Source organism: Sapajus apella, unplaced genomic scaffold (genome assembly GCF_009761245.1).
Source record: "Sapajus apella isolate SASKATOON/1434 unplaced genomic scaffold, GSC_monkey_1.0 scaffold49, whole genome shotgun sequence".
NCBI classification, from domain to species: domain Eukaryota; kingdom Metazoa; phylum Chordata; class Mammalia; order Primates; family Cebidae; genus Sapajus; species Sapajus apella.
In genome coordinates this window covers 6,744,442-6,765,457 of record NW_022436989.1, presented here as the reverse complement: position 1 = coordinate 6,765,457, position 21,016 = coordinate 6,744,442, and the positions used below count along the sequence as shown (strand labels likewise).

General features: G+C 39.8%; 1 protein-coding gene across 1 annotated transcript in view; it reads right to left on the bottom strand.

The window, feature by feature from the left end:
* OPN3 (opsin 3) overlaps positions 1–21,016 on the bottom strand; it is a 47,896-nt gene that overhangs the window by 2,183 nt on the left and 24,697 nt on the right. Inside the window, exons 2-3 of the mRNA XM_032242232.1 lie at positions 9,593–9,912; positions 2,910–3,161 (exon numbers count right to left, since the gene is read on the bottom strand). Coding sequence (XP_032098123.1) covers positions 2,910–3,161; positions 9,593–9,912 — 572 coding nt within the window. The remainder of the gene's footprint in view (positions 1–2,909; positions 3,162–9,592; positions 9,913–21,016) is intronic.

The following is a 21,016-nucleotide window of genomic DNA, read 5'->3' as shown; positions in this document are numbered from 1 at the left end:
AACAAGGCTCTTCGTGGCAGAGTTTACAGGCTGTTGTACTTGCTAATGCTCCCTTAATTAGATGAATAATTTTTTTTTCTAACTAAATTCCTAATCAATTAGCGAAAAAATACTATGGCAGAGAGTACTAATGTCATCAACATACATAATCCGAATATTTCTTGGCTTCCTATTGGCTTCTCCTCTCTGCTATTCCTCTCTACAAGAACCTGGGAGGCCAAAATGTAACGATCATAATATCACACAATGGAAGGAACCTAGATTCCTAAATGACTGCATGGGACAGATCCCATCTCCTCCACCCAATATATTATTAGACCGTGAACTGTGACCTGAATGACAATAAACTCCATATGAATTCACTGAAATGTTGGAGTTGCTTGTTATAGTTGTTAGTCCATCACGACCAGTAAAACATAAATCAAAAGTTAATGTAATTGGTATCTCCATTATTTAGAGTGAAATAAATGTTGAATATATGGACTTTTTCAGATCAGGAAATATCAATTAAGAATGTAATAAATAGCTCCATTGATTTCGGTCTTTTTTCTTTGTGTTTTGTTTTCTTTTATAGAAAACATTGCCTGATAATCTGTCTTCTTTGAGCCCCAATCTTACATAAGTTAGCATTTAGTTTACACTCACATTTAAAAATATTTATTTTTTCCATTTGATTCAAAAATTTAAAAAATAGCCGGGCGCGGTGGCTCAAGCCTGTAATCCCAGCACTTTGGGAGGCCGAGGCGGGTGGATCACGAGGTCAAGAGATCGAGACCATCCTGGTCAATACGGTGAAACCCCGTCTCTACTAAAAATACAAAAAATTAGCTGGGCATGGTGGTGCGTGCCCGTAATCCCAGCTACTCAGGGGGCTGAGGCAGGAGAATTGCCTGAACCCAGGAGGCGGAGGTTGCGGTGAGCCGAGATCGCGCCATTGCACTCCAGCCTGGGTAACAAGAGCGAAACTCCGTCTCAAAAAAAAAAAAAAAAAAAAAATTTAAAAAATAAAAATATTTATTTGTTTGAGACTTTATTCACTACACCATTGTTTGGTTAAGTGTAAAAGATACATTATTATAAAGGTTAAATAGAGTATGTATGCCAAAAAATGTTTTTCCATATAAATAGTAAGCTCTTTGAAGACAAGGACCATTATTTTTATTTATTTGTTTTTGTGTGTATCTTTTAGACTTCCTGTTTAAAGTATGCCCTTAGGAATCAGCAACATCAGGACCATGTGGGAGCTTGTTAGACATGCACAATATTGAGCAACCATACATACTGAAGGAAAATATTCATTTCTTACAAGATTTCCAGGTGTGGGATATGCACATTAAAGTTCTAAAAGCCTTGATTTACAGCCCATTGGCTGAGAGAAAAAGTGCAACAAATAATTGTTAGTGAATATATTTTAAATTTGCCTGTTGAGATGGTGGTCTCTAAAATATCTTATTCTCTGATAGAAAATTAATTGAAGCTATAATACAGCTCACTAGAAAAATTCATATATGTGCATACTAAAAAAAAGTTACAAACAATTTCCAGGGTTTCAATGGCTCCTCTGAGGCCAACTCAAGAAATGGTTAGGTCCCATGGACTCCAAGTTTAAAATCTCTGGATCAAAGGAAATAGACCAATTGAAAGCAACAAGAAAGGAAAGAAATACTGTCAGTGAGAGGATATTAAGAGACACGAAAGTGAGTTTATGGAGAGTGTAAGCCAACAATATTCAAAGAAAAGGAAAGGCAAAAGAAGAGGCAGGGAGATTTAGCACTCACATTTTTGAGCATTAGAAGTCACAGTGATTATTATTGCCTATTATTATGACCGGTTATCTTTAAAATTCCAATGGAGTAAAGATGCATTATCCTTAACTTTTAAATTCTCTGAAACTTAGAGGGCTCAGCTTTATATTAATCATTCTGTGGGCTCTCCCAGCAATGACTCATAGCCATCAAGTCAGAACCTTTCAACTACATAAACAGATGATAAGGAAGTTGCTCTTCTTTTTGAGGCAGGGTCTCGCTCTGTCACCCAGGCTGGAGTGCAGTGGTGCAATCATGGCTCACTGCAGCCTTGACCTCCTGAGCACAGGAGATCACCTCACCTCAGGCTCCTGAGTAGCTGGGACTATAGGCATATGCCACCATGCCCAGCTAATTTTTTTTTTTTTGAGACAGGGGCGTCTCACTATGTTACCCAGGTTGGTCTTGGACTCTTAGCTCAAGCAATTCTTCTGCTTCAGCATCCCAAAGTGCTGGGATTACTGGTATGAGCCACCACACCCGGCCCAGGAAGTTTCTTGAACCAAATTAATTTAGACTGGACATTTGCTGTGGCATGTGAATAATAACCCAGACCAACTGCTACAGGTATCTAGAACCCCAAGTGAGGAGTTATAAGCACTGGATTTGGGGATTTAAGCAAACTAGGCTCAAATCCTGGCACCAATACTTCCTGGATTAGGCAAGTTATTGAACTTCTCTGAACCTATTCATAACCCATAAATAAAACAAGAAATAATATTAGTGCCTCTTTTGTGGAGTTGTGTAAACTTGCTTGTAACTTGTTTGTAACTAACTTGCTTGGTACAGTAAGAATTTTAAATGTATTATTAACGTTGTAGCTGTTATTACTAGGGCATAAGATATGTTCTGATGAATTAAATATTAATTTTAATAGAATTTTACCTAACAAGTATGAATCTCTATGGGTAGTTCTTAGTTAGAATTGTTATTATTTTGTTTGGAAATATTCTACATTTCTCCCTGATCCCTTTACATTCCTACAAAATTCTTGATTTGGTCTTTTTTTTAATTGAAGCAGCTCTGAATCACCTCTATAAAAGTATCATGCAGTTTCCAACTCAATATCCAGGGTGAAAACCATCAGTTAATTGTAAAGCTTACCTTTCTGATCATGAAGATATAAATCACTGGATTATATACGGTGTTCGATTTAGCAAAGAGATACGAAACAATAGATATTGTTGGAGTGACCAGGTGACCGTGCCCATTAACCACCAAGAAGCAAATGACGATATAAGGCATCCAACAGACCAGGAAGGTGAATATCATTAAAAAACACATTTTGGCCAGTTTCTTTTCATATTTTAAAATCTTGATCACTTGAATTGTCTGAAGATCTTCCACACAACGAAGCTACAGAAAGGAGAAAGAAAGGAAAGTCTTTAAAAAATCAAAGAATGGGGCCGGGCGCGTTGGCTCAAGCCTGTAATCCTAGCACTTTGGGAGGCCGAGGCGGGTGGATCACGAGGTCAAGAGATCGAGACCATCCTGGTCAACACGGTGAAACCCCGTCTCTACTAAAAATACAAAAAATTAGCTGGGCATGGTGGCGCGTTCCTGTAGTCCCAGCTTCTCAGAAGGCTGAGGCAGGAGAATTGCCTGAACCCAGGAGGCGGAGGTTGCGGTGAGCCGAGATCGCGCCATTGCACTCCAGCCTGGGTAACAAGAGCGAAACTCCGTCCCAAATAAATAAATAAATAAATAAATAAAAGAATGGTTTTCTTTCGCTGTTTTTATAGCAGATATTCAGAGACAATTCTTGTCCCCATCTAAATGGAAAGGGAGCTGAACGGGACCTTGGGAGGCTGACTTCTGATTCGAGACTTGTCGCTGAATCCAGCTTCAACCTTGTGGGGCCTCAGTGTCCCCACGTACAACACGCAGTGGTTGAGCTACATAGCCTCTTACATCCTTCAGTTGTTTTAAATGTTCTCTAATTTACTTAGTAAGAATAAAATGAATTATTTTGCCTAGATCTTGAAGCCTCTAAAACATAGCCTGAAAGAGTTAAGAGTTACGATGAAATGAAAGCAATTTCCCCATGATCCTGTGTTAATCCTTAAGTTCTCAAATCAGACTGCATACCCATGTCATCTCAGGAGTTCTGCAAGATGAAGCCTGCAGCTGGTCTCGATGAGCACTTAATCCCCAAATGAATTCCTACTGGAAACCAGGTTTTCAATTCACTGCTAATGACTAAAAGTAGAATTTCAGGAGGAGTTGTTTGTGATTGGTTTCAGCAGGGGCTCACTTGCAGAGAATAGCACTTGGTGAAACTCCAGGAGCCTCCTTCCTCTAAAATCGGCCTCTCTGCTCCCAGTTTGTTCCATTAAAGGTATGGAGGAGTAATAATGTACAGTCTGAAAGTTCTTTGAGTTTCTTGAATATGTTTCTTTTTGCTGTTTCTCCTATTATTATTATAAGTGCATTATAATAATACACAGGCAAAGAATATTGCTGCACACCAAAAATATGTTTCTAAATAAAAATACTTATCTCTGAACACTGTAGTAAGTTACATGAATTTTACTACGAAAATACAAATACTTTATATATTGATTTTTTTTAAGTAGTTGGCATACTGTTGATACTTAGTATTGATTACTTCATGCTGGGAAATTTACTGCATTTCAATGAACTCTAAGTGTACCTTTTAGTTCTTTCCAAAGAAATCATTTAGAACATGTGCTTAGAGTATTTAGAAATATATTTTAATTAAAATTCCTAAATTACCAGTATCCGAATTAAGAAAGTATATTCTTAACAAAATCATGCATTAAGATTGACAAAGAATAGAGAGAAATAGAAAAACTTTAAGTGGTCGATGTTTTTAGGCTAGAGAGAATATGTGTGGGGAAGAGTGGGCATTAAATTTCTGGTATTAGGTTAGTGCAAAAGTAATTGTGCTTTTTGCCATTAAAGGTAAACCTTTGAAAGTAACCTTATTTAAAGGTTAAATAAGGTTAACAATAGGTAAAATAAGGTAAACAATTTTCCTTTACCAGTATGCCAATTACTTAAAAAAATCAATATAAAGTATTTGTACTTTTGTAGTAAAATTAGTATGACTTATTACAATGTTCAGAGATAACTATTTTTATTTAGGAAGATATTTTTGGTGTGCAGAAAGGTAAATAATTTACCTTTAAATAAGGTTACCTTTAAAGGTTTACCTTTAACGGCAAAAACTACAATTACTTTTGCACCAACCTAATAATACTATTATGTGTGTACAATTCTATTTTAAAATAAACTATTTTATTATTAAATGTGATAGAATATTATTCTATCTTCAAAACATCACTTTGGGGAAGCCTCCCTAGAGTTTATAGGAAGGCTGTGGGGTTTTGATAAAACCTCTAGATTTGGAATTAGAAGATCTAAGTTCATATCCCAGATTCACCACTTTTGCTCTGTGATATTGAGCAAGTCAATAACCACCCTAAGAATAAAGAAGAAAGGAGGTCAAAACAAGAACACCTATAAGAATTAACAGAACTTGAGTTCCATCTTCACATGTATGACTTTGTGGGGTTGTTTTTGAGGTGAAATATTTATTTATATTTGAACTAGATATGAAACTAACACACTCGTATGCATGTATGTCCATTTATGATACTATAGGATATTTGGAATGGTCGTTATGGACTCTTCAGAGTTTCAATGAACAAGTGACGTAACCTCCAGTATATAGGTCCAGTGGTTTTATCTGTGCCATTTTCTGGGCAAGTCAGTCTTTATACCCTCTCACCATTTATCAAGGCAGAGTTCACACTTACCCATCTTGGAATTACATGCATTTTGGAAAAATTAAATAAATGTTGGCCTATATTTCCTCAGTTCCTTTTTGGCATAAGGAGAATATCTTGACGAATGTTTTAGATTATTTGGGTTTGTATATGTGAAGTTATTCGTGATTATTTTTTACTTATCTCTTTCAGGCCTCTTTGTTTCATTACTCTCTATTCCTTCATTCTGCTCATTAAATATTTTCCAAATAAAAAACTCTGTTTCATGTCTCATCCTCTTTATTCAATCATTTGAGGATAGTTTTCAAAATTGCTATGGATAAAGCAAGGGCACATGCACAAATGTGTCTTAAAGAATGAACCACCTAAAACAAATTCTTTAGAATTATCTGCTAAAATGTTCTCTGGCTGTATAAAAGGCTGATGCCTAGTGCTCATTAATCCAAGACATCTGTAGATTTTCTAAGAATTTCACTGTGAATCTTCATTCTCAATTGAGTAGCTATATCTCCATCGTTGTTATGACGCACCCCTCTCTGAATAAGGAAACGGAGGCAAACTACTTGCAGTGAGCTCTCTGTTTACGTAGGTAGTAGCAAATTACCTAAATTACCAGTGCCACCCAAATTAAAGTAGCACTTTAGATTGTGCAATCTAAAGTCAAATCTCTTCACACTTTCACCCCTTCTCCTGTCTTCCCCTTTCTATGCCCTCTGCTTGTAACTCATTCCAAAAATAGTCACTGATCACCTGCTACATACAGACACTGTTCCAGCTACAGGTGGAAAAATACATAAGACCCAGTCTCTGCTCCTGAGGAATTCGCTGTTTGGTGAGGGTGATGCACACAGAGCGGGTATAAGCCATGGGGGAGGTAAGCAGGGAGGATGAGGTAGGTAGTACACACGATGGGTAACTGGCTCTGAGGGTGGCTTAGAACAGGAAAATCCTGCTGTTAGCTGGGAAGGAGGGAATCAATCAAGTAAGGGGGAGAGACAGAATGTTCCAGAGAAAGGAAGTGTGCTAAAACAAGAGGCTAAATAACAAGTCAGTTTCTGAAAACAAGAAACATAACAATTGGCTGGAGCCTGAGGTGGCAAGAGGAGGAGAATGTCAAGAAATGAGGCTGGACAGGTAGACAGGAGAGGTCACACGGAATCTGCTGGCCACATCCAGGGGCTTTATTTTTAATCACAAAGACAATGGAACTTCTGAAGATAATACTTGAGAACAATTACTCTGGTGGCAATGTGCAAAGAATGGAAAAGGAAAGCAAAAATTCTTTAAAGGAGAACTAAGGCTTTTTTGAATAGAGTATGTGGCAATAAGAGAGGGAAAAATGGATATACTGAAATATATAGGCTGGGCACAGTGGCTCACACCTATAATCCCAGCGCTTTGGGAGGCCAAGGTGGATGGATCACCTGAGGTCGGGAGTTCAAAACCAGCCTGGCCAACATGGTGAAACCCCGTCTCTACTAAAAATATTTTTTGAATTAGCTGGCTGTGGCACCTGTAATCCCACCTACTCAGGAGGCTAAGGCAGGAGAATTGCTTGAAGCTGGGAGGCGGAGGTTGCAGTGAGCTGATATTGCGCCATTGTACTCCAACACGGGCAACAAAAGTGAAACAAGAAGAAAGAAAATAGAAAGAAAGAAAGTAAGAAAGAGAGAGAGAGAAAAGAAAGAGAAAGAAAGAAAGAAAGAAAAAGAGAAAGAAAGAAAGAAAGAAAAAGAAAGAAAGAAAGGAAGGAAGGAAGAAAGGAAGAAAGGAAGAAGGAAAGGAAGGAAGGAAAGAAGGAAGGAAGGAAGAGAAAGAGAGAAAAAAAGGAGGGAAGGAAGAAAGAGAGAAAGGAAGGAAGGAAGGAAGGGAGGGAGGGAGGAAGGAAGGAGGGAAGATTTAAGTGGCATGGATAAGAGTTGATCAATAGCAGGTGTTGGGGGAAACACAGATGACACATAGTCAAAGATTACTCCCTAATTTCTGGTCTTGGTAGCTAGGAATGATGACTATTCAATGAGAAGCAAATGGAGGCATAGAGAATTTTAGGGAAAATATGACAAATTCATCTTTACATTTGTTAAATTTGGTGAGTCTGTGGACCATCCAAGTACAGGTATTCAATAGGCAATTGACTACGAGGATCTGCTAGAGGTCAGAAGAGAGACCTGAACTGGAAATAGAGATGTGAAAGTTATCAGGCTTATGTCACAAGGAGAAATTCTGGCAGTATGAAACGCCACCCAAGGCCAGTGTACAGCATGGGACGAGAGCTGAACACAGGATGTGGGGAAGCCCAAAGGAAGAGAAGCCCCTGGAAGAGACAAGAAGATGGGACCATAGAGTCAGCAACAAAGACAGCAGAGAAAGGGGCCCTAGAATCAAAGGCAGGAGAACATCACTAGAAAGTAGAAGTTGTCAATAGTCTCGAACACTGAAGATGCTAGAAAGGAATAAAACTGTGACCATGGGATGACATATGTGGGGGCTCTTCAGTGACCTTAAATGAGGGCTGTATTATTCGCAGTGCGGTAGAGGAAAAAGTCACCAGTTTGCCTCGAGTTGAGGAATAAATGCTAGATAAACGTACTAAACTATGAACTCCCTGAACTACAACAGAAATTTATTTCTCACAGTTTTGGAGGCTGGGAAGTCCCAGGTCAAGTATCTGGCAAGGTAGTTATCATTCTGAGGCCTCTTCTCTTGGCCATTATCTCATTGTGTGCTTCTGTGATCTCTTCTTTATGCACACGTGGGAAGACGGACAGAGAGAGAGAGAAAGAGAGAGAGAGAGAAAAACGAGTGCTCTGGTGTGTGTGTGTGTGATGGAGTCTTGCTCCGTAGCATAGGCTGGGGTGCTGTAGCATGATCTCAGCTCACCTAAACCTCTGCCTCCTGGGTTCAAGCCATTCCCTGCCTCAGCCTCCTGAGTGGCTGGGACTTGCCACCACGCCTGGCTAATTTTTTTATTTTTAATAGAGATGGGGGTGTTACCATCTTGGCCAGGCTGGTCTTGAACTCCTGACCTTGTGATCCACTCACCTCAGCCTCCCAAAGTGCTGGGATTACAGGCGTGAGCCACCATGCCAGGCCGAGTCTCTTCTTATAAGGACACTAATCCCCTAATCTGATCAGACGAGAGCCCCATCCTCATGACCTCCTCTGAACCTAATCACCTCCCAAGGCCCCATCCCCAAATACTGTCACATTGGTGGTTAGAGCTTCCACATAGGAATCTGAGAAAGATACAAACATTCAGTCTATAACAGTAAGAAACTGGCATATTTTATATATGCTCAGTAAATATTGGGTAAATGAATGCTTACTGAGAATGTGGCACCAAGAGTCACCAATGGTTCTTTGAGTTAGCAGTGACAAAAAGGACAAAAATAAAGTGATAGCTAGAGGGAGCTGAGAGTAGATTTTGCTTATATATATAGCTAGAGGGATTTGACCAAGTGAGCAAGAGACTAGAGCTGTGACGGAGGCAGAGAACAGAGTTGGAGGAGTCCGTGAACGAGGAAGGAGACTGGGAAATCGACCCTGCTCCACACTTGGTTTGAGTTCAAACTAGCAAGTTCTTGGCACCCAACATGAAATGGTTTGTGGTCAGTTCTTAACCTTTATGACCCTGGCGTGATTGCCAAACAAAACATCCGTGCTGTTCTTTAGTCAAATTCATGTGACCTTTGAATAAATACAGTTATAGGAAGTGTGGAATTCCCTTTTAGAAATTCTTAAATTTTAAGAGCATTGGATAATGTAGGGCTTCTTGGTTGCTGATTTTGTCAGTCAGAAGCTTTTTCCTTCCTGCTTTTGGCTGAGAGAGGGATATAGAGAGAGTACCTGCTATTCCTCATTGATCTTTCCAGAGAGTGACTCACAGCGTAAAATTCGACCAAATGGGAAGTCCCCTAGAACTGCCCCACCTCTGGGCAACTACTGATGACATAGGAAGACTGTCCTTATTTTCCACACAAAATTTTCTACCCTGGATGTGGTTTGGGAGGGGGGAATCTGTAGTCTTCAACTCACCATTCGAATGGAATACAGAATATGGCCATAGCAATGTGCTATGACGCCCAGGGGCACCACCAGGCAGCCAAGAAATAAGAAAAGCACAAAGGAGGAATCGTTGGCATCCTTGGATTTCCAGTCCACAGTGCAGCCTAGTCCATGTACGTCCAGGATGTACCCGTTCCAGCCCAGGAGAGGTGCTCCTGCCCATGCCAGTGAGTAGAGCCAGATGTAGGTAATGGCCCTCCAGGCCCAGGAAAAATTGATCACTCTGGCATGGACCACGCGAATGTAACGTTCATAGGCCAGCACAGTTAGGGTGGCAATGGTAACAATCCCTGCAAGAAGAGAAAGTGGAAAAGTATAGCATGGTGCAGGGGGAAACCAGACGTAAGAGAGGTGATATATTCTCCTCTGGAAATGCCTTACAGAGTATCTGAGACTCATAGAGTGTTCTAAAAGCCAAGAGTAATAATGTCTCATAGTCCCCTGGAAATTCTATTGAAAACATATTACCCATCAAATAAAACATAGAAGACCAGTGAGTAGCTCACACCTGTAATCCTAACACTTTGGGAGGCTGAGGTTGGAGGACTGCTTGAGCCTGGGAGTTTCAGACCAGCCAGGACAACATGGCAAGCCCTGTCTTTACCAAAAATTCAAAAATTAGCCAATTGTGGTGCCACGTGCCTGTGGTCCCAGCTACTCAGGAGGCTGAGGTGGGCGGGTCGCTTGAGTCCAAGGAGGTCAAGGTTGCAGTGAGCTGAGATTACGCCACTGCACTCCAGCCTGGGCAGTAGAGCCAGACTTTGTCTCAAAAATAAATAAAAATAAAAAAATAAAAGAAAACATAAAATAGCAAACGCTATGTAGATTGTAGTAGAACAAAAATTAAAAGCCCTAAATCAGCCCACCCCAAAGATGCCCCTATTGTATTAAACTTTCTCCTGAAGAGAAATTCCAGAATGAGTAAGGGAGAGTCACTACAGCCAGTGTCTCTTGGTTTTACCTTCTCTTGGCTGTCTCTGACTCCACTATTAGAGATAAAGTCAAAGGGGGTTGCAAATGTTCAAACTGAATGAAGTCACAGTAAAATAATGCAAAGGACTGCCCTAACCTGCCGGCTACCAGCAGATGTCAGCGTACAAACTGTTCACATGCAAGAATTGCTGACAAGGGTCAGGGGAGTCTTCTGGGCTTCTGTGGTCTATTAGTAAAAAAATCTACTTTAATAACACTGTTTGTATATTTATCTGTTTATCTGTCACTCTTCAAAGAGTAATCACTTAACAAGCACCTGCTATGTGCCAGGCACTATGCTGTGGATGTCTAAGGGTGACTAAGAGGCAGAACTCTGGATGTCTGAAGGGAATACATTGACAATGTATTAACAATGACAATCAGCATGCAATGTGTGAATGCCACAGTTGTGACACAATGGACTGGCGCCACAGAAAGGGAAGCATTTGTGCAGAAATTGGGAGAAGCGCATTCCAGGAAGAATGAAGTATGTACTGGAGCATGGAGATGTAAAAGGACATGAAGGGATCTATAAATGATGATCCAAAGACGCCAGGGCTCAGAGGAGATGGAAAGGGAAATTTAGGGCGAGCCACACTGACAAAGGCTTTTCATTTCTAGATAAAGTTTGTGTTATTTTCTATTTATTTACTTTTTATTTTTTTTGAGAAGGAATCTCACTCTATCACCCAGGCTGGAGTGCAGTGACGCAATCTCGGCTTACTGCAACCTCTGCCTCCCAGGTTCAAGCGATTCTCCTGCTTCAGCCTCCTGAGTAGCTGGGACTACAGGTGTGCACCACTACACCCAGCTAATTTTTGTATATTTAGTAGAGACAGGGTTTCACCATGTTGGTCAGGATGGTCTTGATCTCCTGACCTCGTGATCCACTCACCTTGGCCTGCCAAAGTGCTGGGATTACAGGCGTGAGCTACCACATCTGTTGTCTTGGGTTTTTTTTTGCTATGAAAATGCTTTATTAGGCAAAACTGCATACTATAAAAATGCTTTAGAATGCAACAGGAGGAGATGTAAAGTCACAAAGAAGTGCGTAGCAACACATGGCTATCAAAACACATTAAGGAATGCACACTGCTCCCGGCCTTTACCTAGAAAAGGAAGCTTCTAGGCTACCTCCTCCTCAGCACAGTTTATTTTAAATGGTTTTTGTTTTTTAACCTTTTCCTTTATGAAATAGTAAACTATAAATCTGTTACTCTCTTGTCCTTTTACACAATTAATTTTCCCTTTTCCTCCTCCTCCTTTTTCTTCTGAAAGGATGCTCATTCTAGCAGTAGTAGAGAATTTAAAACACAATTGGGAGCCATGTAAACTAGCTTGAAGTTTATTGCAACAGCAGGCAAGATATGATGGAACCTCAACCAGGGTGACATTAAAAGGCATGAACAATGAAGTCTGGATTCCAGAAACATTTAGCAACTGGTATCAACAGAATCTGTGTGCTTGTTGAGTGTGAGGAGTTAGGGGAGAGAAGAGTTAAAAATAACTTGGAGTTTTTTGGCTGGGTGCGGTGGCTCACGCCTGTAATCCCAGCACTTTGGGAGGCCGAAGCAGGTGTATCACCTGAGGTCAGGAGTTCAAGACCAGTGTGGCCAACATGGCGAAACTCTGTCTCTACTAAAAATACAAAAAATTAGCTGGGCATGGTGGCAGGAGTCTGTAATCTCAGCTACTTGGGAGGCTGAGGCAGGAGAATCACCTGAACCAGGAAGGTGGAGGTTGCAGTGAGCTGAGATCACGCTATTGCACTCTAGCCTGGGCGACAAGAGTGAAACTCTGTCTCAAAATAATAACAATAATAATAATAATAATAAAATAACTTGGAGGTTTCTAACCTGCCTAAGGAGTAGCAAGTGATTACATGAACTGAAGTAAAAACTACAAGGTGTATGAACAGATGTGGGGAAGACAATAAATATGAACTTCCTAGGGCATAAATATTTGTTGACTGAATGGCTGCAGAGAGAATGAAGGAAAAGCAGCTCAAATGAAGAATGAAAATAAGGCTGGTCTCCTGAGAAGCAGGGGAGAAAAGGGCGTGGGCGGCAAACAGGTTAAGGGGCCTGGAGCCAAGTCCTGGCTCCCATGAAATAGCTCTGTAACTTTCAGCAAATCAAACAATCTCTTAGACCTTTTTGTTTTAATAAAATTGAAAATCCCTTCATATTTTAACATTTTGTGATTCACAATTCTGTAAGTATGAAATAAAGAGGCACTGGACTCAGAAAGCAATTGGCATAACATAGTTAATATTCATTTCTCCCATGATGGGTTTGTTTTTTTGTGGAAGTTGAAGGGTGAGGAGCAGTATCATTCCCAGTGTCTGACATGCATGGCAACCAATAAATTTTCATTGAATAAATAAGTGAATGTTTACTAAATACTCAAGTGATCAGAAGAAGATTGGGTTTTGGAATAGAGTGGAAGAAAATACTTCAGAAAGTAATGATATAAGGCTAAGCACAGTTGCTCACACCTGTAATCCCAACACTTTGGGAGGCTGAGGCAGGCAGACCATCTGAGGTCAGGAGTTCAAGACCAGCCTGGCCAACATGGTGAAAACCCATCTCTACTAAAAATACAAAAATTAGATAGGCATGGTGGCGTGTGCCTGTAATCCCAGTTACTTGGAGGCTGAGGCAGGAAATCTGCCTGAACCTGGGAGGCGGAGGTTGCAGTGAGCCAAGATTGCACCACTGCACTCCAGCCTGGGCAACAAGAGTGAAACTCTGTCTCAAAAAAAAAAAAAGAAAAAGTAATGATATAATAGCAAATAATGGATTTAAATTCAAATCGCAGTAGTAATGATTGGGACAATGAAAGTGTCAAGGTGGATGACTTTTGTATTCAGAAATCTATTTTTACCTTACTAAAATTTTATCTAAAAAGGGATATTATCTTTTCTTTACCTGATTGTATTCCTAGAAAAAAATCTGCAAACCTAAAGATAATGACATAAGTTGACATTAATGAAATACGGTTGGTTTTATGTCGTTTACAAACTTTCTTATTAAGTATAATGATATTTACTTTTATAACTGCCTTTATGTGTTAAGACATAGTTTGGCCTTCAACTTTTAGTTAATTTACACTGAATATGATTTAGTGTTTTATAGGCAAGAAAACTCAGTACAAATAATTGCACTGTTGTAAATTAGTAAATTTCCATGTTCTTTACAGATGAATAAATGAGTTCTTATGGTGAAAGCAATAAGCTGGTAAAGTAAGCTAGGCTGAGCATGTCATGTTCATCTATTCATTCATTTGTTTAGTCATTGTCGTTGTTTGTGATGTTTCAGCCACTGTGCTAGAAAACAAATATGAAGAGGTGAGTGAAACCAACCTCATGGCCTTAAGGTCCAGTGGGTAAGGGAGACAATAAAAAACCAAATCAAACAAGCAAATCACTGCACTGCTACGAGGAGCAGAGAGCGCAGGGATAGAGAATAACGTGAGGACTGGTGGAAACGGCACAGAAGGGGATGCAGTGGTATTGGCAGGCTGTCAGGAAAAGACTCATTGCACTCAGAGCTGAAGTATGAAAAATCCCAGCCTTGCGATAAGTCAGGGTGCAAGAGGCTAGTAACATTCTCCTTCTGGTTATTCGGGTCAAAGAGACTTTAAAATTTACTAATATAGTTTTTGATCATGCCTGTGTCTTAGCAAGCACAGTGGGCTTCAGGCGCCTGATTTCAGTCATCATGTACGATGACAAGTTAGTACAGACCTAGGGAAAGCAACGCTTGTACTTCCCAGGTCCTCCCTGATAGCACGAGCATATAAATGAGTGGCAGCTTCATTCAGACTGACTTAGTCCTCGAGCATAGCCCAATGGAAATGATCTGAACTACATCTTCCTTTCAAAATATGCAGCCCTTCTTCCACCAATGCTTTATGTACTAACAAATTTTGGCCCGGAGTTGGAATTAATTGCTGCATTCTGTTTGATTCCCACAGCACTCCCCCAGGAAGATGAGGATGAAAGGACTGTCTTACAACTACTTTAGACCTTTAACTGATGTTGAGCCCTACTAACTGAAATAAAAACTACATGCTATATGAGGAGATATGAGGAAGACACTCAAATTCTCCTTCAAATGATGCATCTATTTCTGTTAATGCTGAAAAGCCAAGGAAATGGCAAGTGCTGCAAACTGGGTACCGGTTATACACCAGGTTCTATGATCATCACTCTAAAAATGGTAAGCACTCTTTTAGAAAGAAGGTCTGTGTCTCCAAGGGTTAAGGAATTAATTGATACCTCCACCAACAGCTGGTGGAGGCAGTTTTGAGAACCCAAGACTTATTCCAAATCCTGTAATTTTGCCTTAATACCACCTGCTGCCACTAGAGGGTGACTTCCACCTCCCCACAAATTCTACCAGTGGTGTCTGTGCCTTCACCGCAAAGCTGCAGATTTATCAGGTACCTGTCTACCACTGTGCTGAGTAGGGCTTTTGGAGAAACCAGAGACACGTGGTCCCTACTCTCAAGAAGACTTAAATACTGTATTTTTATATCACAAACAACATTAGAGAACAATGCAAGATGATACATGATCATGTGTCAAAGTTATGATGCAAAAACAAACGAGAGAAAGTAAAATCCCAGTGGACTAGTGGCTTCATTAAGAGATAAAGCTTAAGTTGGGTCATAAAAGATGGAATAGGTGTTAAGGAACAGAAAGGAATGAAATGGGCATTTCTAGCTGAAAGAGCCTCCTTGAATTATTGCAAGAGTGCCTTGGACTCTGGGCATGAAGCCAGGATCAAGTGGTGGGAAGGTCAGTCAGTACAGGGGATGGCACAAAGCTGATCTGCCTTCTGTGGCTGCCCATGGTCCACAGCAGGGATCTTCCTTCTTTTTCTTACGTTTTCCCTAATAGAATTTTGAAAAACCATGTATGCAACCATATTTAAAGTGTGACATCTACATTTTTTGTCTTAAGTTTAAAGAATTGTGTAATATAAACATTTCAAAATTGGAACCACTGGAAAGGACTTATGTACCCCCAGAGGTTTTGAAGACAGCAATCTGTAAAATCAGATCTCGTTGGCATATCATTAGGGTTTGTCTAAGCTTGCTGCATCAGGATACACACCATGCCCAGGCTGCTAACTACCCGCCATGTTCTCGCAGAGCTGGCAGCTTTGACACTGCTGTTCCTTCTGCCTGAATTGCTGCCAAGATCTCACAGTCTGGAGAAGACAGATGTGTAAACAAATAATTACAGGAATATGATAAGAGTTAAACAAAGCTGCGTCAGAGAGCTGGAGAATGCAATGGAGGAAGTACTTATTTCTGCCTGGGGAAATATTGGGGAAGGTTTTAAGGGAAAGCAATATTTCAGTTGGTGAATGGGAAAGTTTTATCAAGTTGACAAGGGTGAGGATATTTCAAGGCCAAGCATATAGTGTGTATAAAAGCACAGAAGTGAAAACGACGTATTTAAATGTCTACTCTGTGCATCAGTTTGAGTTGCATAGTTCTTTGCAATATACCTTAATTATTATACACATATTTGCAGTATTTATCAACAAATACATGTCATACACATACAGTGTGCCAGGCACTGTGCTAGGCAATAAGAAAAATGACAAACTATAAACAGAGAAGTAAATTATAAAACATTGTGATAAATTCAATAATAGAGAAATGTGTTTGAGGCCAAAAGTCCTGTATTCAATTCCAGTTTTCTCCGTATTACCTAATGCATAAGTCGTTTGACTTCAGATCAATTTCATTTTTTTTCACACAATTACAATGACCCTGGGAAAATGAATTAACATCCCAGAATCTCAATTTGCTCACCAGTAAAATAGGGAAAATAGTACTAAAATGCTGTCTCACCGTGTGGGTGTAGGGATGTACGTATTAAATTAAAATATAAATATGTTTAGTAAAGTGGTCACGCATACGGTGTTATATTACTGAATGGTTGAATATCTGGGAGCAAAACTGCTTTAAGTAGTAGAAAGTGGGCAAAAGGCACAGGAGTGGACAGAGCTCTGGAGCTTAAATATTAATACGAGGTGTGTCTATCAACGTACAGCTACCCAAGAATAAAGTTGTTTTCTCGCTTTGGCCACTAGATGGCCACATTGAATAGCTTATTTATAGTTGAAGTGTCTAGACTTAGGTAAGCAAGTTCACACTAAACAGAAATATGTGCTTCAAAAAAGGCCATGACCCAGACCTGTCAACCCTTACCTGTTAGATAAAAAGGTTAATATTACAAAACCCATGCCTTCAAGGAGCACACAATCCAGAGAACGGGGTAGAAAGAGAAACTCTGTGTATAGTGGGAGGAGGAATACCCAACTTCCTCACAGAAAATCTCCTACCCTCAAGATTTTCTGTGAGAAGCAGGTACCACCTAAGTGAGTCTTAAAGATTAAGTACACTTTAACCAGGCCAAAAAAAAAGGATGATGGGGAATAGGCAGCCAATTTTCTTATCCTATTCCAGGAAAAGAAAACAGCTTATGTAAACACATGGAGACCTAACAGAGCTTGCACCATTTGGGTGCCTGCAAATAATTCAAAATGGTAGGATGGAGTTCTAAAGACTAAGGACTCTCCCAAGAAAGCCCTTACATGCCACACGTGGGGTTTGGAATGTGTCCTGAGGATTCTGAGGAGCCGTTAAGCTGTTTTGTTCACTTCCATCACTGTACAGTTCCAGAGAATTTTATTTTCCTTTGATTTTGCTTTTGGAGATTTTCCTTATGGGAAGTTCCCTTGGGCTGCCATGAGGAAAAACGATTATGGGGCGAGACAAGACTGGTTCTAGGGAAACCTAGTGGAGAAATACAGTTACTGTGGTAAAGCATGAAACTGATGCAGTGGCACTAGGGAAGGTGAGACGAGGAAGGTCCAACGTATTTAAGGAAGTTAATCTTTGTTGGTTGTGGGAATGAATGAAGAAGAATCAAAAGAGAGTCTTGTGTTACTGGTTTGTTATAGTTGATGTTGCGCTGACTTCGAAAAGAAATGAGAGAGAGGTCAATTTGGAAGGGAAGATGATGAGGGGATAACTTACATCATCAGATTCTCTGGGTCATTTTGAACACTATCTGGATGGACTGTGTTTCAAATTCTCTACCTATAAAATGCGGCAACTGTAAATACCTGGTCTTGTGGTCTTGGGAGTTGGCCAGGTGGATGAGCACACAGTAAAATCTTCCAAGCTAAGTGGGTGCACAGTTTCTCAAATTAATGAAAACTCTAATTTTGTTCATTCAAACACATATTCATTTATAGAAATTTTAAAAGATGCAGTTTAACTTTTTGTTCACAGACAGTAATGGAAACAAAACTATGTGAAGATTGCTTAATAAAGGTGCTACTTTACTAAGGAGCAGTCTCTATGAAACCATCCCTAGAAGCTTTATAAAATCAGGGAAGAAAGGACAAGGGGAATGTAAAATAAATGTTTAGTAAAGTGGTAATACATAAGGTATTATTATTATTACAAGCCTGCAGTACATTCAGCATGGACTGTCAGCTTGTTCTCTGACCTGCTTCCTAATAGCTGTTTGCCTCTTGTCCCACAATCATGTAGGCCCTGTGACAAAATTATGGTTCCCCTTAACTGCTCTATAGATAACAGCTTGAACATTATATAATGTTAAGTTTCCCATCTGAGATATTCTTTCAGGTCCTATGTACCAGTGAAACTACTGACACCAGCTTGTCTGAAGGATCCCACGAGAAGCTGACTCAGGAAAGAATGCAGTTTCCACATCCTGATGTTTTCATCCCCCGTATCCCAACCAATCAATGATCCCAATTTCCCATCCCTTTTCTCCTCATGGTCCCCTTAAAAATCCCAGCCCACAACTCCGCAGGGAGATGTATTCGAGGGTCTTCTCCCATCTCCTTGCTCAGCACCCTGCAATCATTAGACTCTTTCACTGCTGCAAACTCTGATGTCAGTAAAACTGGGTGAGGAGTTTTACTGCTACCACATAGCAGGCATACCACCCTGTTGGTCCTAGAATATCTACTCATATTTGAATAATATTAAATAAAACCAGCATATTTAATATGCCTGGAAAAATTTGTTCTTATAAGCAGTAACCAATTCTTCTTTGAAATCTTGTTTATATTGCTTATTTGTTGAGAAAGTTTCTCTCCTTTTTATTAATTAACAATAGTAATTTCAGCCTACTAACACTTACAGGAGAGTACTTACTTTGAGTCAGGGACTGTTCTAAGCAGTTTACCAGTGTTATCTCATTTAATCTTCATAACAACTCTGTGAGACATGTAGAAATTATAATTACCATTACCATTTTACAGATGAAGAAACCGAGGTAAAAACGATGAAGTCATTTGCCAAGGTCACAAGCTAATCAATAACAGAGCCAAGACTCAAAACACAGTCTACTTCCAGCGTCCATGCTATGTTATTCTTGTTTTCTAATTCTTGATAATTATCAAAAAACTTACAGTAATGATGTAGTCTCTACAGAAATATTTAATCCATTATCTGCTACATATGTTCTGTCCTTTGACAGCAGAAGAGGTCATTTTTTTAAACTCAATATTCTTAAATTGAAGAATTTTAGAGAAAATGAAAGACGACTACCTTTACTTGAATAATATCTCTCAGCTGTTGGAATGAGTGATTTCCATTTGACCAATAAAAGCAGTTTGCTAGAACAACCAAAGTGATGATTGGTTTTTATTATATATGTTTTTAGGCATTTACTAGACTTCTGTTAAATTTTTCATGTTCAATAGTCTTCATGTTTAGTGCAAAATGACTCGGTTCCAAAGGAAACCCAGCACAACATCAAAGTAAAACCCTTTCCATGTGTTAAAAAATTGTGATTTCGGGCCGGGCACTGTGGCTTATGCCTGTAATCCCAGCACTTTGGGAGGTCAAGGCAGGCAAATCACCTGAGGTCAGGAGTTCAAGACCAGCCTAGCCAACATGGTGAAACCCTGTCTCTACTAAAAATAGAAAAATTAGCCAGGTGTGGTGGCACACACTTGTAGTCCCAGCTACTTGGGAGGCAGAGGCAGGAGAATCACTGGAACCCAGGAGGTAGAGGTTGCAGTGAGCTGAGATTGTGCCACTGCACTCCAGCCTGGGCGACAGAGTGAGACTCTGTCTCAAAAAAAAAAAAAAAAAAAAAATTATGATTTCGGGTAATCAACTTAAATAGAAATTTATTTTTGACCATTGTGTGTCGTAGCCACCAAATGCTTGTAGTGCATTTAAAACTGAGACCCGCTTAAGAGAAGGCCAATGAACCACCAGAAGAGAGTGACTAAATGAGTTGGGCCACATGTTGTGGTCTGCGGCCAGCGGCTCGCAGTTTAAAATGCTGCACTATTTTTTCCGTTGTGTTCACTCATGCTATCCTTCACTGGTATTTCACATGCATTGCACTTTTTTTCTATTAAATTCAGAGACTTTTTAAAAAATAGGGGACACAGGGGCAAATGGTCGACACAGTTGTTAAAGCATACGGACTTTTCCTGCTGCAAGCATCTGCTCCTAGGCTACACTGGGCACCTGTGCAGTAGCTTGAAAATCATTCCAGGTTTATCTCCCCTCTGTTATATTTAGTTCTTTTAATATCAGCTGCCCTTGTTCTCTGACCATTCTGGCTTCAAACCTGGCTTCTATTCTGCCTATACTCCCATTTGGATAGATATCCTAGCTTTAGACTCTATGACTTGCCTCTGATTTGACAAAGTTTTAGGCTTTTGTTTCCTCCCAGAAATTGCCTAAACACCATACACCATAACAAAGGAAAAGAAGTGCTCTATCTTGGAATAGGGTCTTATTAGAACTTTTTCAACACTTTTGCCCCTGCTTGTTGGGAAAGGATATTGAACAAGATGGTTAACAATGAAAAAAAAGGATAATTATGACACTAAAAGAGCCAAGAAATATCCATTATGACCAGAGTCTATAGGCTGAGTGGGAAAAAACAGTTTACATATAAAGTAACTTCTCTGTGGCATTAATTAAGGTACAGAAGAGTAACAAAATAAGCACAGTGGGGTCAAAGTCTAAAAAAGAAAAAAAAACAGCTGGATGAAAACACTCAACAGGAACTGAGAATTCTCAATTCTAATCTAATTCTGGTGCCACAGATAAAATGGGAGGCATACACTGTTTCCACCACTTAATCGAAATTATTTATTGATCACAGCAGTCTAGGTTTTATGATAACCTACCACAGTATGCTCAAGGCAACTGCGTCAGAGAATGCTCTTCTGACAGGGCCTTGACTTTGATCCACTTTAGGAACACATTGGTTTGCTTAGTTTTCCCATACCTCTCTCCCCTATCTCATATTTGCTTTTAAAACCGACAGAAAGCCTTTCTTGGGAAACATTTCTAAATTCATTTCTGTGGCTCATACCATTCCCACTATTC